This window comes from Solanum stenotomum, chromosome 5 (genome assembly GCF_019186545.1).
Source record: "Solanum stenotomum isolate F172 chromosome 5, ASM1918654v1, whole genome shotgun sequence".
Taxonomy (NCBI): domain Eukaryota; kingdom Viridiplantae; phylum Streptophyta; class Magnoliopsida; order Solanales; family Solanaceae; genus Solanum; species Solanum stenotomum.
In genome coordinates, this window is record NC_064286.1 from 34,159,669 (window position 1) to 34,181,492 (window position 21,824).

Consider the following 21,824-nt stretch of genomic DNA (forward strand, 5'->3'; position numbering starts at 1 on the left):
GAATGAGAGGCCACAAGATGCTTAGGAAACTCCACTTCTTTCATTACTCTAAAGTCGTGCGATGGAGTTTAACTCTATAAGGTCTCTCTGCTAATACTAATCCAATGCTCTACAGGATATGGCTACTCGAAGATTTTATGCTAGAAGGAATGTGAGGGAGAAAGCGGAACTAGAAGCTCCTCCCCAAGCTCCTCAAGTTTCGGTTGATCCTTTGGTCGAACAAGTGACTAATGTGGAGTTTAGGATTTCTTTTCAATGTTGGCTTAAGCTGTGATGGCCCAAGCCAATAAGGATGTTGCGGTTCCCGTTAACCCAAATATCGGCACGACAAATCTAGAGTGAGGGACTTCACTAGGATGAATGCTCCAGAGTTTCACGGGTCTAAGGTTGAGGAAGATCCTCAAGAGTTCATTGATGAGGTCTATAAGGTCTTGATGATCATGGGAGTGACGCCTGTGGAAAAGGAAAAATTGGCCGCTTATCAATTTAAGGGTGTGGCTCAAATTTGGTACAACCAATGGAAAGAATGGAGAATGGAAGATGCGGGTCCTCTTGATTGGGAGAAGTTTAAGGCCGCTTTTCTTGGTAGGATCTTTCCCTTTAAGATGAGGGAAGCAAATGTGCTTGTGTTTATCAACCTTCATCAAGGAAGTATGATTGTGGGGGAATATGCTCTAAAGTTCACACAATTGTCTAAATATGCCCCAATAATGGTTGCCGATTCAAGGACAAGGATGAGTAAGTTCATTTTGGGTGTGTCCAAAATGGTGGTTAAAGAGTGTCGTACCGCCATGTTCATTAATGAAATGGACATCTCTCGTCCCATGGTTCATGCTTAACAGATCGAAGGAGAGAAACTTAAGAAAAAATCTAGGGAAACAAAGAGGCCTAATACAGGTGATGGTAATTTCTCTCATGCAAGGTTTGATGGACATGGTCATTCTAGATTTCGACAAAAGATTTTCGGTCAAGGTTCCTCCAATGCTCCTCCTAAATTCAATAAAGATAGGGTGTCTAATACTAAGCCGCAAGGAGGACATGGTAGTGGATCTTCATTTCCGTTGTCTACTTGTACTAGGTGTGGAAAGAAGCACGAGGGTAAGTTCCTAGCTAACACATATGGTTGCTTCAGTTGTGGTAAGAGTGGTCATAAAATGAGGAATTGCCCAATGCTTATAGATAAAGGAATAGAGGGCAAGCAAGCTCCTTCTAATGGTTCAGGTTCCACTGCTCCTAAGCAAAAATCAATTATATGCACTTTAGACTCGTGGTGAATAAGAAGGTTCTCTCGATGTGGTTACCGGTATGTCGAAAGTTTTACAACTTGATGTTTATGCTCTACTTGATCCTGGTGCTACCTTGTCTTTTGTGACGCCATATATGGCTATGAGGTTTAATGTTCTTTCGGATGAGTTTTAATATCCCTTTTTCTGTCTCTACTCTTGTTGGTGATTCTATTGTGGCTAACAGGGTCTATGGAAAGTATCATGTTTCCTTGTCCCATAGAGTTACTCTTGTTGACTAGGTAGAGCTTGATATGCTAAGCTTTGATGTTATTCTTTGTATGGATTGGTTGCACTCATGTTATGGTTTTATTGATTGTGGAACTTGTGTAGTCAAGTTCTAGTTTCCGAAGAGCCTATCCTAGAGTGGAAGGGGGGAATTTTATGCTTAAGGGTCAGTTTGTCTCTTGTCTTGAACTTAGGAAGATGATTTCTAAGGGTTGCATTTACAATTTACTTATGGTGAGGGATTGGATTCGAAACCCCTACTCTTGAGTCAGTCCTTATTGTTAATGAGTTTCTAGTAGTGTTTCCAGATGATTTACCTGGTATTCCTCCCGAAAGGGAAATAGACTGAAGTATTCACCTTTCCCAGATATGCAACCTATTTTTATCCCTCCTTATCGTATGGCTCAGGAAGAACTTAATGAATTGAAAGAACAATTGAAGGATTTATTAGCTAAGGGTTTAATTCGATCAGGTATTTCTCCATGGGGTGCTCTAGTTTTGTTTGTTAGAAAGAAAGATGGGTTTTGTCGTATGTATATTGATTATCGTCAGTTGAATAAGGTGACCATTATGAATAAGTATCCTCTTCCAAGGATAGATGATTTGCTTGACAAGCTTCAAATAGCAAGTTACTTTTCGAAGATTGACCTTAGATTGGGATACCACCAATTGAGGGTGAAAGAGGATGATATTCTAAAGATAGCTTTCTGAACTCGGTATGTTCATTATGAGTTTTTGGTAATGTCGTTTGGGTTGACTAATGCTCCGGAGGCATTCATGGATTTTATGAATATGGTGTTTAGAAAATACCTTGACATGTTTGTGATATTGTTCATTGATGATATATTGATTTATTCGAGAAGTGAGAATGAGCATATTGATCATTTAAGTATCGTGTTGCAAATTCTTAAGGACCGACAACTCTTTGCAAAGTTTATCAAATGTGAATTTTAGCTAAGGTCTGTAGCTTTCCTTGGCCATATAGTTTCAAGTAAGGGTATTGATGTAGATCCTAAAAAGACGGATGCTGTCAAGAGTTGGCCTAGACCTCTAATCCTTCGAATATTAGAAGTTTCATGGGTTTAGCCAGTTAATATAAAAGGTTTGTTGAGGGATTCTCTTCTATTGCCTCTCTTTGGAAGGCTTTGACTAAAAAAAAAGCTAAGTTCATATGGTCATAATTATGTGAAAAGAGTTTCCAAGAGTAGAAGGATAGACTTACTTTCGCTCCGGTGTTGACTTTATCGGAAGGACCGATGGCTTTGTGGTTTATTGTGATGCCTCAAGAATTGGGTTAGGATGCGTGCTTATACAAAATGGGAAAGTTATTGCCTATGCCTCAATGAAACTTAAGATTTATGAGAAGAATTACCCTACCCATGATATTGAACTAGCGGCGGTTGTTTTTGCCTTAAAGATATGAAGGCATTATTTGTACGCTGTTTATGTAGATATTTACCGACCACAAGACTTTGCAATATGTGTTTAAATAGAAAGATCTAAATCTTCACCAAAGAAGGTGGCTTGAGTTATTGAAAGATTATGACATGAGTGCTCTCTATCATCCCGAAAAGGCAAATGTGGTGGCGGATGCTCTTAGTCAGTTATTTATGGGAAGTGTAGCTTAAATTGAAGAAGAAAAGAAAGAGTTGGTCCGAGATGTTCATAGATTGGCCCTATTGGGTGTTCGATTAGTGGACTCTACCAAGGGTGGTGTTATGGTCCACAATGGTTCAAAATCATCTTTAGTGGCGTTTGTGAAAGCCAAGAAAGGTCTTGATCCAAATTTGGTTGACTTAAAAGAAGTGGTGCTTAAGAAATTCGTTGAGACTTTCTCCCAAGGGGAAATGATGTCCTTAAATATCAAGGTCGTTTATGTGTTCCGAATGTTGATGATTTGAGGGAATAGATCTTGTCAGAAGTTCATAGTTCGTGGTCTTCCATTCACTCGAGAGCCACCAAGATGTACCGTGATTTATGGGAGGTCTATTGGTGGAAGGGGATGCAAAAGGATATTGCGGAATTTGTAACTAGGTGTCCTATTTGTCAATAAGTGAAGGTTGAACAACAAAATTTGGGAGGTTTATCATAAGCATTAGCATTCCTACTTGGAAGTGGGAAGATGTGAATATGGACTTCATTGGTTGTTTGCCTCGCACCCGGCAACAACATGATTAAATTTGGGTGATAGTAGATCAGATGACAAAATTGTCTCATTTCCTTCCTGTTAAGGTTTCCTATACGGCGGAGGAATATGCCAAGTTATACTTGAGAGAAATGGTAAAGTTTCATGGAGTGCCTTTGTCCCATTATTTCCGACCGTGGCACCCAATTAACTTCTCAGTTTTGGAAGTCCTTCCAAAAGGGTCTTGGCACTAAGGTTAAGCTTAGTACGAACTTTCATCCCCACACCGATGGCCAGGTGGAGTGTACTATCCAAACATTGGAAGATATGTTAAGTGCTTGCGTGATTAATTTTAAGGGAAATTTGGATGACCATTTGCCATTGATTGAATTTGCTTATAACAATAGTTATCACTCTACTATTGGGATGGATCATTGTGAGGCATTACATGGTAGGAGGTGTAGATCTCCTATAAGTTAGTTTGAGGTGGGTAATGTTGCGCATATAATTCTCAAGTTGGTACATTAGGCCATAGAGAAAGTTTGACTCATTAGAGGAAGGCTAAAAATGACTCAAAGTCGACAAAAGTCATATGCCGATGTAAGAAGAAGGCATCTTGAGTTTGATATTTAGATTGGGTTTACTTGAAAATTTCACCCATGAAGGGTGTAATGAGGTTTGGTAAGAAAGGAAAGATCAGTCCCCGATATGTAGGCCCAGATCAGATTTTGAGACGTGTTATTAAGGTTGCCTATGAGCTAGATTTTGCAAATGAGTTGACATCAGTGCATCCAGTTTTCCACGTCTCTATGTTGAAGAAATGTGTTAGTGATCCGACATCCATAGTTTCCTTAGATGGTTTAGGAGCTGGTGAAAATCTTTCTTATGAGGATGTTACGGTAGAGATTTTGGACCAGCAAGTCAAGAGGTTGAGAAATAAGGAAATAGCTTCCGTAAAAGTAAAGTGGAGGAATCACATAGTTGAGCGTGCTACTTGGGAGGCCGAGGCCTATATGATGTCCCGATACTCTCACCTCTTTCCCTTAATTCCTACTCTAGCTTGAGGTAATGAGTTCCTCATGGTTTGTTCTTTATTTTGGATTCATGTGTCTTAAATTTTTCCATGATTTCCTTACTATGCATGATTTATGAAAAATTAAAGTCTTGAGAAAATGAGTTTATTTGATTGACTTGTTTTAGACTGGTCAATTGCTTGTCATGAAATGTCCTCATTTAGGATAATTTAGATGTTTTATGCATAGCTATCATAATTGGTACATTGTTTTGTATTAACATATACTCTTGCCTATATTTCCCCAAATGTAAGGTCCGATAATCAAGTTTCTTAGTTTCGTAACGAGTGGTTAATTTCGAGCTTTTCCCGAGCTTTGGTGAGTCCTCATGCTTCGAGGACAAATTCTGTTGTTTCAGTTCTTTCATGTATTTCACTTTTGGACATGATGTATGGGCTAGGCCCAATTTCAGTCTATTGTACTAGATGGCTATATTGAGACAAGTGATTTAGACTTCCGCTTTTCTTTTATAAAAAATTTGTACTTGGTTTATTGTTTACTCTTATTGTTCTATTTCTTATGTTATGAATGCTAAGTGGCTTGTATGTGGTCTCTCAGGGTCCTATACTCCATGTTACATCTAGGGGGCTCGCCTGGGTCATGACAATTCTTCAAATTTCCCCACATCCCTCCAAGTTCTTTCCTAATATTTATCTCTAGAAGCTTGAATAAGAAGGCTTTGGTTTCAAGATCATGTCTTTTTATCCACCATTCATTCCAAGCTTTTTGCATCGAGGTATGATAGTATTCACCTATGGAGTCCTTTACTCCATAGGGTTCCTAAATTCTCTAATTTTGCAATTTAGAACCTCCAATTGAAATTAGGATTTTTATACAATCTCATGGGTCCTTTTCAATTAAGATCTAACTAATTGTTTTATCTCTTTTTATGCATGAATTTAGATAATTCCATGTTTTTAAGTTGAATTCATTTGAACCCATATATGATCCATGATTTCTAGAATTGATCATATGATGAAGCTTTTGAAAGATTAAAGATAAATTTATGAAGATATGCATGTTGTTTATTAAAGTAATGAAAATGATTTAAGGTTGCTTTGATATTAAAGCATTGATGTTGTTGTTGTCATTGTGGAAGGATTTCTCACATACTACTCAAAAGCATGATTGTGAATGGATTTTCTCACATAATGGATTCATAAGGTTGAATGATTTTCTCACCTATGTTGGATCAAGATTAAAGAGCTATTCTAATGAAATCTAACTTGGATTGGCTACTTGATGTGCCCTTCAATAATGATAAGACAAGAGGCAAGTACCCATGTCCTCCAATGATAAGACAGGTTAAGATTAATGACTATTTCACGGATTTTATGCTTATCACCAAGTGGACAAGTGGCAATTACCCATGTCCCATAAAATATGTGCCACCATAGGATAATTGTCTTAGATAGACATTAGTTGGTGGATCCAACTGAGCTAAAAGTTCATGGTTCTTACTGTGGAAAGTAAGAACATCTCTTTTTGGTGTTCGATAGACACCAGATTCCATGTTATAGATCGCATGGTCTATGTCGGTTAACGCTAAATCACCAACAATGATGAACTAAGGTTACTCTCTAAAAGTATCTAAAATTGGTCTTAAAGATGTTAAGCTTGCATTGACCATAGTTATGGCTTATATTTTCTAACATGTTATTTCTTATTTAGCTTGGTCATTGCATGCCATGTAAAGTACCTTTTAGCATGATTTCAGAACTCTTATGCATGGCTATCATATTTTGTACATTCCATGTATTAACGTATACTTTTGCCTAAATTATTTCACTAATGTTGGGTTCGATGCTCCTATTCCACAAACTCGTGTCTAGTGACCCCTTTTACAAATTAGAAGATTGGTGAGTCTTCATGTTCTGAGGACCGAGGCTCTTTTATTGATTTCTTGTTTTTTTCTTTTCGAATATTGTAGGTGATGTATGGGTTACGTCCCAATAAGTCCTTTGATGTAATAGATGGCTTTGAGACTTATGTTAGACTTCTGCTATTTTGTGTCATACTCTTTTACATGAAATGCTATGCTTTAACACTCTTGTTTCTATTATCTTTTATGATGTATGCTAACTGCCTTGAATAGGGCCACTCGGGGTCTTACACGCCATGTCACGTCTAGGGTATACTTTGGGTGGTGACAGAACCTCAGGCTCTACATTTTCACGAACATTCCTATTCCTTCTAACTGAATTCCTTCCTGGAGGCATATTCTCAATAACATAAATAGGGGTTAGGAGAGGGGGAACTTTATATAGGTAAAATATATGGCACAACTTTAGTGTAATGAAATAAGTGAAGTTCCCTAAAAATCTTATAGCCTCTCATTCGTAAATGTGGCGAGCTTCACACTTATGAATAAGACTTTACTCGACGTGGCTTTTGAGACATCCTAGGACCTTTCTAAACCTTATGCTCTTAATAACAAGTTTGTCACCACCCAAAGTACACCCTAGATGTGTCAAGACGTATAACCCCTGAGAGGCTCTACACAAGCCATTTAGCATCATACATCATACAAGATAATAGAAACAAGAGAGTTTAAAAGCGACATTTCATATTTCAAAAGATTTTTTGAATCAAAGCGAAAGTCTAACATTTCTCTCAATAAGCCATCTCATAAATCATAAGAAAATTGATTGGAATGTAACTCATCCATCATATACAAAGTCTGAAATTGAAATGACATAAAGCTATAAAAGTGGCATCATCCTCTTGTATGAGAACTCACCAAGTCTTCAAATCTCTAATATAATGAACTAGCCATGAACGGAAGGATAAGAGTCACCAAGCCCTATATTAGTGAAATAATGTAGGCACAAGTATGAATTAGTACATGAAATGTACTAAGTATGAGAGGAATGCATAAAAACATAAGACATGATCAAAAGGGGACATAATTGGAACCATGAAATGCATAACCATGTTAAAACATAGTAAAATCATTTACGAAGATTCATAAATCATGAACCTAGTCAACACATCTTTAAATATATGTCCTTATTTACCAAGGTAAGAACCATAAATAGATGTCCTTACTTACCAAGGTAAGAACTATAAACTTCTAGATTAGGTGGATGTACTAGCTAATGTATATCTAAGACAATCATCCTATGATGAAACATAGTAATGGGATAAGGAGATTGATACTAGAAACCCAACTTCAAGCTACAAGAGAGCTTTCATCTCAATATCCTCTCGATGTGAAGTATAAATCCCACGAAATAGTCATTAATATTATTCATCTTTCTCTTCATGGAAATGTACAATTAAGATACTATTCCAAGCTAGAAACATCATAGGATAGCTTTTTAAACCATGTGTGAGAAAACCTTTCACCATCCATGACCTTTTCACAATAGATTTTAAGGCCCATAGTCATTCACTTCATGCTAGAAATGCCCTACTACTAAAGAGAATAGTTTAGAAAGCATGATCTATAATCATTGATGGAATATCTGAATACCATACTAATCAAAACCTAATTTAAAAGATATAGCCCGAAAATCATTGTGGGAAACTGTAGATGTCATTCATGTCATATGGTAAAGCTTCATAGAACATATGGATACCTTTACCTATAAGCTTACTTGAGTCATAAACATTTACTTCATGAAAACATGCATAATTTTATAAACATATTCATAGATTAAAGCTTCATAAATTCATGTAAATTAAGATTCATTGTAATTCAAATATCAATGCATGGGTTCAAACGGAATTAGTTGAAAAGTATGTAATTAATTATAAATCATCAAAATAAGATCATAATAAAGCAATTGAATCCATACAAATAGAACCCACAAAGAAATTGAATGAAAACCTAATCAATTTTGGGAAATTGAATTGGAGAACTGAAGAAAATTTAGGACTCAATGGGCGATCGGAATCCATTGATGAACTCCTTACATACCTTGATTGAAGTCCTAAGCAATGATTAAGAAAGGAGACTTGACCTCGAAGGACCCTAGTTTCTTCTTCCTTGATCTAAAGAAAAGATTTTTGCAAAAAACCTTGGACATACTTTAGGAATTTAAGATAATAAATATATTGTGGGAAATTTCTATGGGTGAAGGGTATTTTTGAACTTGAAGAATTCTATCTTTTTCTTCCTTGATCTAAAGAGAAGATTATCCAAGAAAACCATGGAGAGACTTTAGGAATTTGAGAGAATGAATAAATTAGGGGAAATGAAGAAGGGTAAAGGGTATTATAGAATATAGATTTAGGGGTAAAACAATGTAGTATTCAAATTAAAAAATTAGGGAAAAGACCAAAAAGCTCTTAAAAATAACTGTTGAGCCCTCACAAACGAATCAGACCTACGGTCCGTAGGTCCTACTATGGACCATCTTTATAGACCCTGGGTGGAGTTCAAGGACTTGGATTTGGACCTTCAAATGATGGGACCCATGTACGATCTGTAGTCCTACTTATGGATTGCACATACCAACTCTTATCTCAACTTTGACCCTCTAAATTTCACCAAGTCTCTGACTCACCTATGAGACCTGCCTATGACTCAAACGTTGAATGATGGACTGTCCTGCTGAACCGTACAAAGGGTAGTTGAACTTGACTTTAAAAATTATTCACCCCACCACCTATAGTTTCCACCTCGGGTCCGTAGGAGCACCTATGGTCTATAGGTGGGGACTGTAGACATAAACACCATCTGTGAATGTTTTGCATTTTTCCTTCTTTTCAAATTTGAGGTGTTACATTATACCTTAAGGAAACTTAAGGTCCATGAAAATGACTACCCTTCCCATGATTTGGAGTTAGCGGCGATTGTGTTTTCCTTAAAGATTTGGTGAAATTATTTGTATGGTTTCTATGTAGACGTCTTATTGACAACAAAAGTTTGCAAAACATGTTCAAGAAAAAGGATCCAAATCTCCGCCATTGAAGGTGGCTCAAACTTTTGAAGGACTATGACATGAGCGTCCTCTATCACTTGGGCAAGGTCAATGTGGTGGCCGATGCCCTTGTCCCTTGTCCATAAGTTGTTTGTCCTATGTTGAAGATTGTAAGTAAGAGTAAGTTTGCGACATTTATAGTATAGCCCAGGTACGAGTTCATTTGGTTGATTTTGATGAGGGTGGTATAATTGTTGTGAATGGGTCAAAATCATCTATTGTGTTAGAAGTAAAAGCTAAGAAAGATCATGATCCAATTTCGATAGAGTGGAAGGAAGTGGTGCTTAAAAAGCCTATAGATGCTTTCTCCCAAGTGAGAGATGGTGTGCTTCATTATCAAGGTTGTTTGTGTGTTCCAAACGTTGAGAAGTTGAGGAATTTTTTTTATCTGAAGATCATAGTTCTTGGTATTATATTCATCCAAGAGACAAGATGTACCGTGATTTGTTGGAGGTCTATTGGTAGAATAGGATAATGAAGGGTATTACAGAGTTTGTGGCTAAATGTCCAAATCACAAACAAGTGAAAGTCGAGAATCAGAAACGGAAGGTTTGTCCCAAGACATTATAATTCATACTTGAATGTGGGAAGAATTGAATATACATTCCATTACCGATTTACCCTGCACTCCGCGGTACTGCGATTTGATTTGGGTCATTGTGAATAGTTTGACGAAGTCGACTCATTTCATTCCTGTGAAGATTCTTACTTGGTGGAAGATTATACCATGTTGTATATCTGAGAAATGATAAGGTTTCATGGAGTGCCTCTATCTATTATATCTGATCAAGGTACACAAGTTACTTCTTATTTTGTGAGGTCTTTTAAAAGGGGCTTTGGTATTTGAGACATGCTTAGTATGACATTTCATCCTTAGACCGATGGAAAAGGTGAGCGTACTATAAGAAGCTTTGGAAGACATGTTGAGAGTTTGTGTAATTACTTCAAGAGTAATTTGGATGATTATTTTCTTTTGATCAAGTTTACTTATAATAATAGCTATCATTCAAGTATTTGTATGCCTTCATATAAGGGTTTCAATGGTAGGTGGTGTAAGTCTCCCATCGGTTGGTTTAAAGATTGTGTGACCGCTTTGATAGTTCCCAAATTGATGCATGAGGCTATGGAGAAGGTTTGACTTATTAGGGAAGGGTTTAAACGGCTCAAAGCCATGAAAGTCTTATACCGTGTTAGAAAAAGAGAGAGATTGAATTTGATGTTGTTGATTAAGTCCATTTTAAAATATTACCCATTAAGGGTGTCATGAGATTCGGAAGAAAGGACGTCTTAGTCCACATTATGTGGATCCACATCATATTTTGAGGCCCGTGGGCAAGTTGGAGTATTAATTAGAATTACCTTCCAATTTGGCATCGATACATCTTCTATTTCATGTCTACTTCTTTAAAAAGTGTGTTGGAGATCCAACATCTATAGTGTCATTGGGAAAGTTTGGAGGTTAAGGAAAGTCTTTCTTATGAAAAAGTTGTAGTTGAAATCTTGGATTGTCAAGTTTAGAAATTGAGAATTAAAGAAGTGGCTTTCGTGAAGGATCTCTGGAGGAATCAACTAGTTCGGGGTTCTAGTTGGGTGGACAAAGCCGATACGATGTCCAATTATCCTCATCTCTTTCCCTCCTCTTCTATTCTAGTTTGATGTATGAAATTTCTCATGGTTCATTCTTTCAGATTCATGAATTTTAGTCATTCTTGTGTTTCAACATTCATGTATGTTCATAAAAACTTGATTTTTGACTTATGATTTAGCTTGGATTGATTTCTCCTTATTTATATGCATTTGATGTAAATTGCATTAAGGTTGGGTTGCTAGTTTCTATCCCACTCTATTCATGCTTGCTTGAGTCCCATTCGAGGAAGAAAATTCCCAAGGTGTGATATTGTAATACCTCAAAAATTTGAAGTTGATCTTGAAAGGGAAAAGTTTGGAAAAGTGTGTTGATACAGTTCCTACGAGCCCATCTACCGTTCGTAGGAATCTCTACGGGTCGTAGATAGCACTCGTAGAACTTGGGTTGAATTTTGGAAAATGTAAAGTCTTCGATGATGTCTCTAAATGCACTAGATGAGTTGTAGAAAGGTATCTATGGAAAGTGATTGAACTTAGTAAGATTTTAGACTTGAACATGTGTTCTACGGATTAGGTCTACGAGTTGTAGGAAGGAAAATGATTCGGAGAAGGATCCCATAGGAGTTCTTAACATTTTAGGTCTTATTAAAGTGTTCTATGAATGGATAGGATGGACCACATGAGTCCCTATGATTTGTCAGTCCAATCTGTAAGGTCTTTCGAAAGTTTCGAATTAAGGATGTTTTTTTCGTTTCCTACCAATTTGACCCTTAAAATATTTCATTTTGGCCTTATAACTACCCCTAAAATTGTTTTTACCCTTCAAAAAAATACTTATTTCCTCCCATTCACTCAAACTCACAAATTTACTCGAGGGTTTCTTCTCTGAATTCTCGCAAAGAAGCTTCAAGGGAGATGCCTAAGGTTATTCAAGTTCAATTTTCCTTCTTCACCTTTTGAGATTTGCTTACCCAAGGTATTATAGAACTTCATAATGGATTGTTTTTGTAACACTCGGAAACTAGTAGGCTAAACTAGGGATCGAGGTGATGGTTAGATTCCTTAATCTAACCTTCCATACTTAGAATGAAGGGTTTCGGGGTTGAATGCTAAGGTACGACTCCCAAGGACCAACCAAGGGTCCTTGAGGAGGACCCTAGGACTGCCCAAGAAAACTACCCAAAATAGTAGACTCACGAAAGGGGACCCACATCCCGTGGTGAGGGGTCATGGGTCAGGGTCCTAGAAACAAGCTGCAGGCCACCACCCACGGTTGACTAGCACGCTGCATGGGTCCACCCACAGCCCGTGGGCGTGGGCTCATGGGTGAGGCAAATCCTTGGTCTTAGGCGGTTAAGTGGGGGCATTATGGAACTTTTCAAAATTAATTAAGGGTTAAGTGGTGTCATTTTATTAAAGTTTAGACCACCTATATAAAGCTATTAGACCCCTAAACTCATTGATCTTAGAAATTATTTTAACTCACCAAAAGAAACCCAATTCCCTCTAAGAAATTCTCTCTCTAGAAAGTAAAGAAGAAGAGAATCAAGCTAGGTCAAGTCAAGACTCCGTTGTTGCAAGATTTGTAAGGCTTTATAATAAGGGTATGATAGCTTACTCATCCATGGATTCTTCCATCCATGGAGCCCCCTAGAATTGCCAAAATTGTGAAGACGAATCCCCATATCTAGTTAGAGTTTCTTCCTATATTGTGGGTGTTGTTGTATATCTATCTGATTGAGTGGATAATGATCAATTATGATAGAATTAGTAGTGAATCATGTTATTCTGATGAAATTACATGTTTTCTATTCCTAACCCTAGTCTAAATGATAAAATTGAAGTAATGTGGGTTTATGCCTTGTGAAAGGGAAATTGAGGATTCATAGATTATCTTCTAGGATTGATGTCATATATAGTAATTGTTTAAGAATAAAAGAATGTGGACATGCATTGAATTAGAATAATGTATATGTGATGGATCATGACTAGTAATGCTTGAGATTGAACCTTTATGATGATATTTGATTAGAATCACTTAAGAACGAAGCACGTGATTAGATTTCCCTGAAATCTAGGTATGTATGATGATTGTAATAAGTAAAGATTTGAGAGTAAGGCTTGTAGTCATGAATGTTGATTGCTAGGGCTTTGAGAGTAAAGCTAATATGTTGAGTTGTGTATCTAATGGCTTTGAAAGTGAAGCCTATATGAGAATGGTAGACTAGTAAGTATCATTGTTCTGGAAGGACTTTACCCACCTCATATATTTTATGAATGCTTGAATGCTTGAATGCATAACATGATAGAATCACTTGAAACATGTATTGGTTGTGAAGGACATCCCTCCATGAGTCATGAGTTTAGTAAGGCTTAATAACTACTCTAAGGGGTCTATGCTTGCCCCGAATGGATATTGACAATGAGATGGAGGTTCACACATAGTCAGGTTCGGGTCTTCGAGATAAAGTAGGCTCACACATAGTTGAGTCTGGGATTCGAAAGTAAGGGGGAACTCTCACATAGTAGAGTCCGGGTTTTCGCAATGTAGGTCTCATAAGATGGAGTCCTTCACATAAGCGTAGTCCGGGTTTCTAGTAGAAAAATTTGTATCCAATGAACTAAGACATACTTGAAAAGGTATCTCCAAGTATTCAAAAGGATTAATGAACTAAGACATGCTTAATAAAGCATCTCCAAGTGTTTTTACATAATGAACAAAGACGTGCTTGAGGAAGCATCTCCGAGAGTTCAAATACCTAATGAACTTAGACATACTTAATAAAGTATCTCATATTGTTCAAGTTAATAATGAACTTAGTCATGCTTGAAGAAGTATCTCATAGTGTTCAAAAGTATATATGAGGGACTAAGATGTGCATAAAGAAGTATCTCCTAGTGTTCAAATGTTTTAAAAGAGGAATTAGTCCCCCAACCAAGAAGTATGAGTGTGATGACCTAAAGTGGTACTTAGTATGGATGGGATTATGGGTTCTTATCTATGCATTGCACAAATATGACTTAAGGTTGCCTAGAAAGTGTTTCTATCATATGATTTATGTTTAAGTTGGATTGTGCTATAGTTTTCTTCCTTGTTATGTTTGACTAAAGGTGAGAGATTCTCTTGTCTATGAGAATTAAGCTATGGATGAGATCAAAGATGGTAAGTATCTATGATGGCCTAACGTGGTACTTAGTGTGGGTGAGATTATGGGGTCTTATCCATGCAATGAACAAGTATGACTTGAAGCTACTTATAAAGTGTTCCTCTTATGATATGAAGGACTATGGGTGGACTAATGCTTATATTATGCCTATGTTGGAGATTATGCATATGACTATGTTGTTGTCGCTTATGCTTATAGTATATATTTCATGAAGTATCCCTTATGATTATGGCATACGACTTATGTTGACTAACCCTTATGTTATGCTCTTGTGGTGTTATGCTAGCTATCATATTTAGTACTTTTGTACTAATGCATACTTTTGCTTACAGTCTTATCAATTGTAGGGTCTGGCGATATTGAGTTCTATTCTCGTGGCAACATTTCTAGTAGAGCAAGGAGTTGAAGACTTGGTGAGTCCTCATAGCATCGAGGATTTGTTCACCGTTCCTTTTATATCTATCTTTTATGTTTTAGACTTTTGTATGGCCTGCATGCCAAAGATATTCATGTTTTATATGGTTTGAGACAACTGTAATAAGACTTTCGCTTTGCTTTCAAAAAAGACTTTGATTGTATGGAAAATGTTTTAAAATTTCCGCACTTTTTTATTATCTTATGTTATGATATGCTAAGTGGCTTACATGGAGTCCTTCGGGGTTGTATGTGTTATGTTACATCTAGGGTGTCCTGGGTCGTGACAAACTTTGTAGCCAGAGCACAAGGCTTAGAATGTTTCTGGGATGTCTCAAACCACGGCTAGTAGAGTCTTCTTCATAAATGTGACGCACGCCATATTTATGAATAGGAGAATATTGGATGTTTAGGAAACTTCACCTCTTCATTCTCTGCGTCGTGCCATAGAGTTTAGCTCTATTATGTCTTTCTCCTAATCCATGCCTGTTGGTTTTTAGGGTATGGCTAATACAAACGCAAATGCTAGGAGGAATGAGGAAAACAGTATGGATCAAGAGGTTCCTCTCTAAGCTCCTCCCCAAGCTCCAATTGACCCTATAGGGGAGAATATGACAAATTTGGAGTTTAGGTCGGCTATCCAAATGTTGGCTCAAGCCATGACGGCTCAAGTCAACAGAGAGATGGTAGCTCCGATGAATCCTAATGTGAATTCCGCGGCCTTAAGAGTGAGGGATATTATGAGGATGAACCCTCTGGAGTTTTATGGCTCCAAACTGGAAGATGATCCTAAGGAGTTTATAGATGAGGTTTATAAATTACTTGCTATTATTGAGGTGACTTCGGTAGAGAAATCAGAGTTAGCCGCTTACCAATTGAGAAGTGTAACACAATTATAATATGATCAATAGAAGGAGAGTAGACCGGTAGAAGCGGGTCCCATAGTGTTGGAGGTGTTTAAGTTAGCATTATTTGATAAGTTCTTTCCCCCATAAATTAGGGAGGCTAAGATGCAATAGTTTATTAACCTTAAGCAAGGTAGCGTGAGTATTAAGGAGTATGCCTTGAAATTTACCCATTTCTCCAAGAATACTACAACTATAGTGGCAAATTTGAGGGCTAGAATGAATAAGATCATGATGGGAGTGTCCGACTTAGTAGCAAAAGAATGTCGTACGAAAATGCTTGTTGGGGGATATGGATATCTCACGTCTTATAGTGTATGCCCAACAAATTAAGAAATCAAAACTCAAGAAAAAGAATAGGGAGGTAAAAACAGCTAGGACCGGTAATGAGAACTTCTCCAATGCTAGGTCTGATGGAAAAGGTAGACCTAAGTTCAAACAAAGATATTCTGGTCAAGATTCTCCCAATACTCCTAGGTTTAACCAAGAGAAAGGTGGTGGGTCTCCATCACCTAAGCCTACTTGCACCAAGTGTGGGAGGAATCACCATGGTAAGTGCCTAGCCGACATGGAGGGTTGTTATGGTTGTGGTAAGAGAGGGCACAAAATGAGCGATTGCCCGGTGATTAAGGCTAAGGGAAGAGAGGATAAGAAAATTGCCACCAGTAGTTCGGATGGGGATGCTTAATTGAAGAATATGTTCTATGCTCTTCAAGCTAGAGATGATCAAGACTAACCTCCGAATTTTGATACTGGTATGTATCTTATGCTTTACTAGATTCTGATATTATTTAGTCTTTTTTGACTTTATATGTTAAGACTTTTGAAAGTCAAGGTACGACTCCCCAAGGACCAACCAAGGGTCCTTGAGGAGGACCCTGCGACTGCCCAAGAAAGCTGCCCAAAATAGTAGATTCACGAAAGGGGACCCACGCCCCATGGGTAGGGGTCATGGGTCAGGGTCCCAGAAACAAAATGCAGGCCACCACCAACCGTTGACCAGCACGCCCATTGGTCCACCCACGGCCCATGGGCGTTATCTCGTGGGTGAGGAAGAACCTTGGTCTTAAGCAGTTAAGTGGAGGCATTATGGAACTTTCTGGAATTAATTAGGGGTTAAGTGGTGTAGCTTTATTAAAATTTTGACCACCTATATAAAACTTAGACCCATAAATTCATTGATCCTAGACATTATTTCAACTCACCAAAAGAAACCCAATTCCCTTCACGAAATTCTCTCTAGAAAGTAAAGTAGAAGAAGAAGAAGAAGGGAAGCAAACTAGGTCAATTCAAGACTCCATTGTTGCAAGATTTGTAAGTCTTTATAATCAACGTATGATAGCTTATTCATCCATGGATTCTGCCATCCATGGAGTCCCCTAGAATTCCCCCCAATTGTGAAGATGAACCCCCCAATCTAGTTAGGGTTTCTTCTTATATTGTGGGTGTTGTTGTATATTGATCCAATTGAGAGGATAATGATCAGTTATGATAGAATTAGTTGTGAATCATGTTATTAATTTGAAATTACATGTTTTATATACTTAACCCTAGTCTAATTGATGAAATTTATGTAATGTGGGTTTATGCCTTGTGAAGGGGAAATTGAAGATTCGTAGATGATCTTCTAGGATTGATGACATGTATAGTAATTGTTCAAGAATAAAAGCATGTGGACATGAATTGAATTAGAATAATGTATATGTGATGGATCATGACTAGTAAGGCTTGAGATTGAACCTTTAAACACTAAGATGGAGGTTCACACATAATCGGGTACGGGTCTCCAAGATAAAGGAGGCTCACACTTAGTTGAGTCCGGGCTTCCAAAGTAAGGGAGAACTCTCACATAGTAGAGTTCGGGTTTTCCAAAAGTAGGTCTCATGAGAGGGAAGCCTTCACATAGAGTAGTCCGGGTTTCTTGTTGCAATGTCCATATCCAATGAACTAAGACATACTTGAAAAGGTATCTCCAAGTATTCACAAGCATTAATGAACTAAGACATGCTTAATGAAGCATCTCCAAGTGTTCAAACATAATGAACTAAGATATGCTTGAGGAAGCATCTCCAAGAGTTCAAATACCTAATGAACTTGGACATGCTTAATAAAGTATCTCATAGTGTTCAAGTGATTAATGAACTTAGGCATGCTTGAAAAAGTATCTCATAGTGTTCAAAAGTAAAGAAGAGGGACTAAGATGTGCTTAAAGAAGTATCTCCTAGTTTTCCAATGTTTTAAAAGAGGAATTAGTCCCCAACCAAGAAGTATGAGTATGATGACCTAAAGTGGTACTTAGTATGGATGGGATTATGTTGTCTTATCCATGCATTGCACAAGTATGACTTAATGTTACCTAGAAAGTGTTCTCATAGATGATGTATGTTTAAGTTGGATTATGCTATAGTTGCCTTCCTTGTTATGATTGACTAAAGGTGAGAGATTCCCTTGTCTATGAGAATTAAGCTAAGGATGATATCAAAGATGGTAAGTATGTATGAAGGCCTAAGGTGGTACTTAGTATGGGTGAGTTTATGGGGTTTTTATCCATGCATTGCAGAAGTATGACATGAAGCTACTTATAAAGTATTCCTCTTATGATATGAAGGACTAAGGGTTGACTAATGCTTATATTATGCCTATGTTAGAGAATATGCCTATGACTATGTTGTTGTCTCTTATGCTTATAGTTTATGTTTCATGTAGTTTGTCTTATGATTATGGCATATGACTTAGGTTGACTAACCATTATGTTATTCTTTTGTGATGTTATGCTAGCTATCATATTTTGTACTTTTCTACTAATGCATAATCTTGCCTACATTCTTCTCAAATGTAGGGTCCGGCGATATTGAGTTCCATTCTCGTGGCTAGATTTCTAGTAGAGCAAGGAGTTGAAGACTTGGTGAGTCCTCATGGCATCGAGGATTTGTTCACCGTTTCTTTTATATATTTCTTTTATGTTTTAGACTTTCGTATGGATTGCATCCCAAAGATATTCATGTTCTAGATGGTTTGAGACAATTGGAATAAGACTTCCGCTTTGGTTTTATAAAGGACTTTTATTGTATGGAAAATGTTTTAAAATTTCTGCAATTTTCTATTATCTTATGTTATGATATGTTAAGTGGCTTACATGGAGTCCTTCGGTGTTCTATGTGTCATATTACATCTAGGGTGTACCCCTGGGCCGTGACACTTTTCATCCATTGGGTTCCAAAAGATACTCAATTCTCCCATTTATTTTACCCAATTCTTACATTTTTAGGTAAAATCTTCATGGGTTAAATTCATAATAATATCATTGCTTATATGAACTCTTATTATGCATGATTTGATTCAATTACATGTGTTCCAATTGATTTCATTTTGAGCTAATTCATTAGTACTTCAACTATGATTATGATCTTATGAGTTATGGTTGTGGATTTATGCATGTTTTATGAGATTGATTATTATGACTAAAGGTTGCTTTTAAGATAAAGTATCAATGATTTGTGAAACTTTTTCTCACAATTGAAAGAAAATCATTATTTAGATTCTTAGGTAGGTAAGTGCCTAAATAAACAGTTACAAAATCATGGTTTTAAAAGGCGGTACTCTAATACAAATTTATGGTTTTACTAGGAGTCTTGGTTATAGACTTTCTGAGTACTTTGATATAATTATGGCTTTGTCTACTCCATTGGCATTTTACTTAGCCTTGAGAGGACCTTGAGATTGAGGCACTCCATTATCAGAGGACGGGTCTCTAAAAACAATCCTTTTCTCCCTAACTGTGTGCCCCATACGATTGTCTTAAATGACCCAATCTAGAGGATCCACTTCTGGAAGATTGAATGTATGGGCTCCTTACCTTGGAAAGAAGTACTCTCTCTTTTAGGTGGGATGGTCACACTGGATTCCATGTTATAGCTCAATGGTCTTATTGGCAGTTAACGGTAAATATGAGATAATTGAACTATGTTTTCTTCAAAGGTTTTATCAAAAGCCTATTCCTATCTATTTCAAGTCTGCATTGACCTTGTTCATCAATTATGATTTATCTTTACAGTTTTTATTACGCTTTTACTTGGTCATGCATATCGTATTTAAGTTCCCATATTTTCATGTTTTAAATTTTTATGAATTTTTTCCATACTCAGCACATTCAAAGTACCGGTGCATATTGTGCCTATATTATTTCAAACTATAGGGTCTGATGTTTTATGTCACACACGTGGCTAGTGGATTTATTTTGCGTTGATTATTGGTGACTCCTCATTTTCTAAGGGCAATGCCACCTATGTTGCTTTTTTTTCATGCCATTTTAGTTTCATACTTTGTGAGTTAGGGGTCTTTCCTAGCCTCATACTAGGATAGTTGAGGCCTCTGTCTGATATTAGACGTTTCCCCTTATGAGTTGTACTCTGTTTCTTTTGGTATTAATGATGTTGATCGAGACTATTAATCTTGTCTTTCTTTCAATTATTATCATTTCTTATGTCAAGTGGCTTGTTTAAGGTCTTTTGGGATCCTATTATCCTTTTCACATCTACGGTGTTCTTTGGGTTATGATAACACCAATGATTTGCCAAAATGACAGGTGTCTTCGCCAAATTCTCCTGTCTGGACAAGTTTTAGAAAAACAACCATAACTTTTTACTCAAAACATTGATGAACAAACAATCGGTGGCTTTGGAAAGAAGACTCATAGAATTTTAATTTCGTAGGTTATGAGTCACTTAACTCTTTAATTTTAGAGTTAAGGTTACTTTAAGTTTATTCCTTCACGAGCTCATAGAAAAACTAAATCAGTAGGGAAACATTAAAGTCGACTTATTGTTAGAGGTCCCTAATGACTCTAAATCACTTATGACACATCTTTTACACTTCATAATGAACCTTAATACACACAAACAACTAGGAACCATATAGTACAAGTCTATATTCATACTGAAAGTAATTCGGTCTTAGCTTAGAAATATATGGGGTTTTACAAGAAACTAGGGTGAATCAATTAAGGCCTAAGGGTGACCAAAAAGTCTTGAATTTGAAAAGGTGTGGTACAAGTTTTAAGTATGTAATAAGGGTGACAAGTTCATAATTAGTTTTAGGGGACATTGAATATTTTTTAAATAAACTGCACCTTTGTTAACACTTTGACCCAATATATGCTAACTGACGAAATATCTTTAGATAAGTGTTTCATCAATTATATTGAGTCTGGAATGTCGTTTCTAAGTGGTGCACTACAACCCACAGAGTGGACAAGGTTAATTACAAACACCAAGATTTGGAAGACCCAAAATATATAAGACAAAAATAATAAAAGTACAAGACAAGGGTAATGTATATAGAAAGAAGGGACATATAATATATATCTATAGTACGATATAAAATGTACAAAATAGGCCCAAAACTGACCAAAAGATAAACTAACACAAGATACCAATCCACGGACCTGGTAGCACCTATATAGGAGCTACTATAAGCAAAAAGCCATAAAACTATTCAGAGGACTCACTACTCCAAAATAAAAAATGAGTGTGTACAAAAGAAGGACAGTGGCAAGTCTCTAAACATCGATAGCTCACCACAAATCAAAGTATGTGGCCACCAAGGGAGATCCAAATGCTTTCTGCGGGTGGCTCAAACTGGGACTTGCATCACAATAAGATGTAGAAGTGCAGTATAAGTACCAAAACACGGGGTACCCAATAGACATCATATTCCGACCGAGCTCAGAAAGATAAACTATGTATAAGAAGCATGAAGAAACTAGCAAGTCAAGGGAAAAAAGGCACAACAAGAATATAATGGAGAACATGCATATGATAACAAACAATTATACATAAGATCAAACAATCAACACACTTAAAAGCAACTAATGTAATGGTATAATGTAAAACAACAAGAAAGGAAATATCCTAAGCCTGAAGAAACATCGAGCCGACTCGAATGGTGCCTCAAGCTTAATGGTAAGTCGATAACTTAGATAGATGTATCCATGTGTCACTCGATATGGCACGTCAAGCTTACCCATAACCCAAATATATGTATCAATGAGCCACCTGTGATGGTATTTTGATCTTATCATCAAAGTAAATTGGAGTAGTAGAGTGAAGCCCGAGC

General features: G+C 37.0%; 1 protein-coding gene across 1 annotated transcript; it reads left to right on the forward strand.

Annotated features, from left to right (window-relative positions):
• The first annotated feature begins 15,416 nt into the window (after positions 1–15,416).
• On the forward strand, positions 15,417–16,398 carry LOC125863878 (uncharacterized). Its single transcript, XM_049543853.1, has 2 exons — positions 15,417–15,664; positions 16,119–16,398. The coding sequence occupies exons 1-2, from the start codon at positions 15,417–15,419 to the stop codon at positions 16,396–16,398; spliced, it is 528 nt and encodes a 175-aa protein (XP_049399810.1).
• Positions 16,399–21,824: the final 5,426 nt, after the last annotated feature.

Coding starts and splice junctions, on each gene's coding strand:
- LOC125863878 (XM_049543853.1), top strand. CDS start 15,417: ATGACAAATTTGGAGTTTAGGTCGGCTATCCAAATGTTGGCTCAAGCC. Junction 15,665..16,118: donor ACTTCGGTAGAGAAATCAGA/GTTAGCCGCTTA, acceptor CTCCAATGCTAG/GTCTGATGGAAAAGGTAGAC.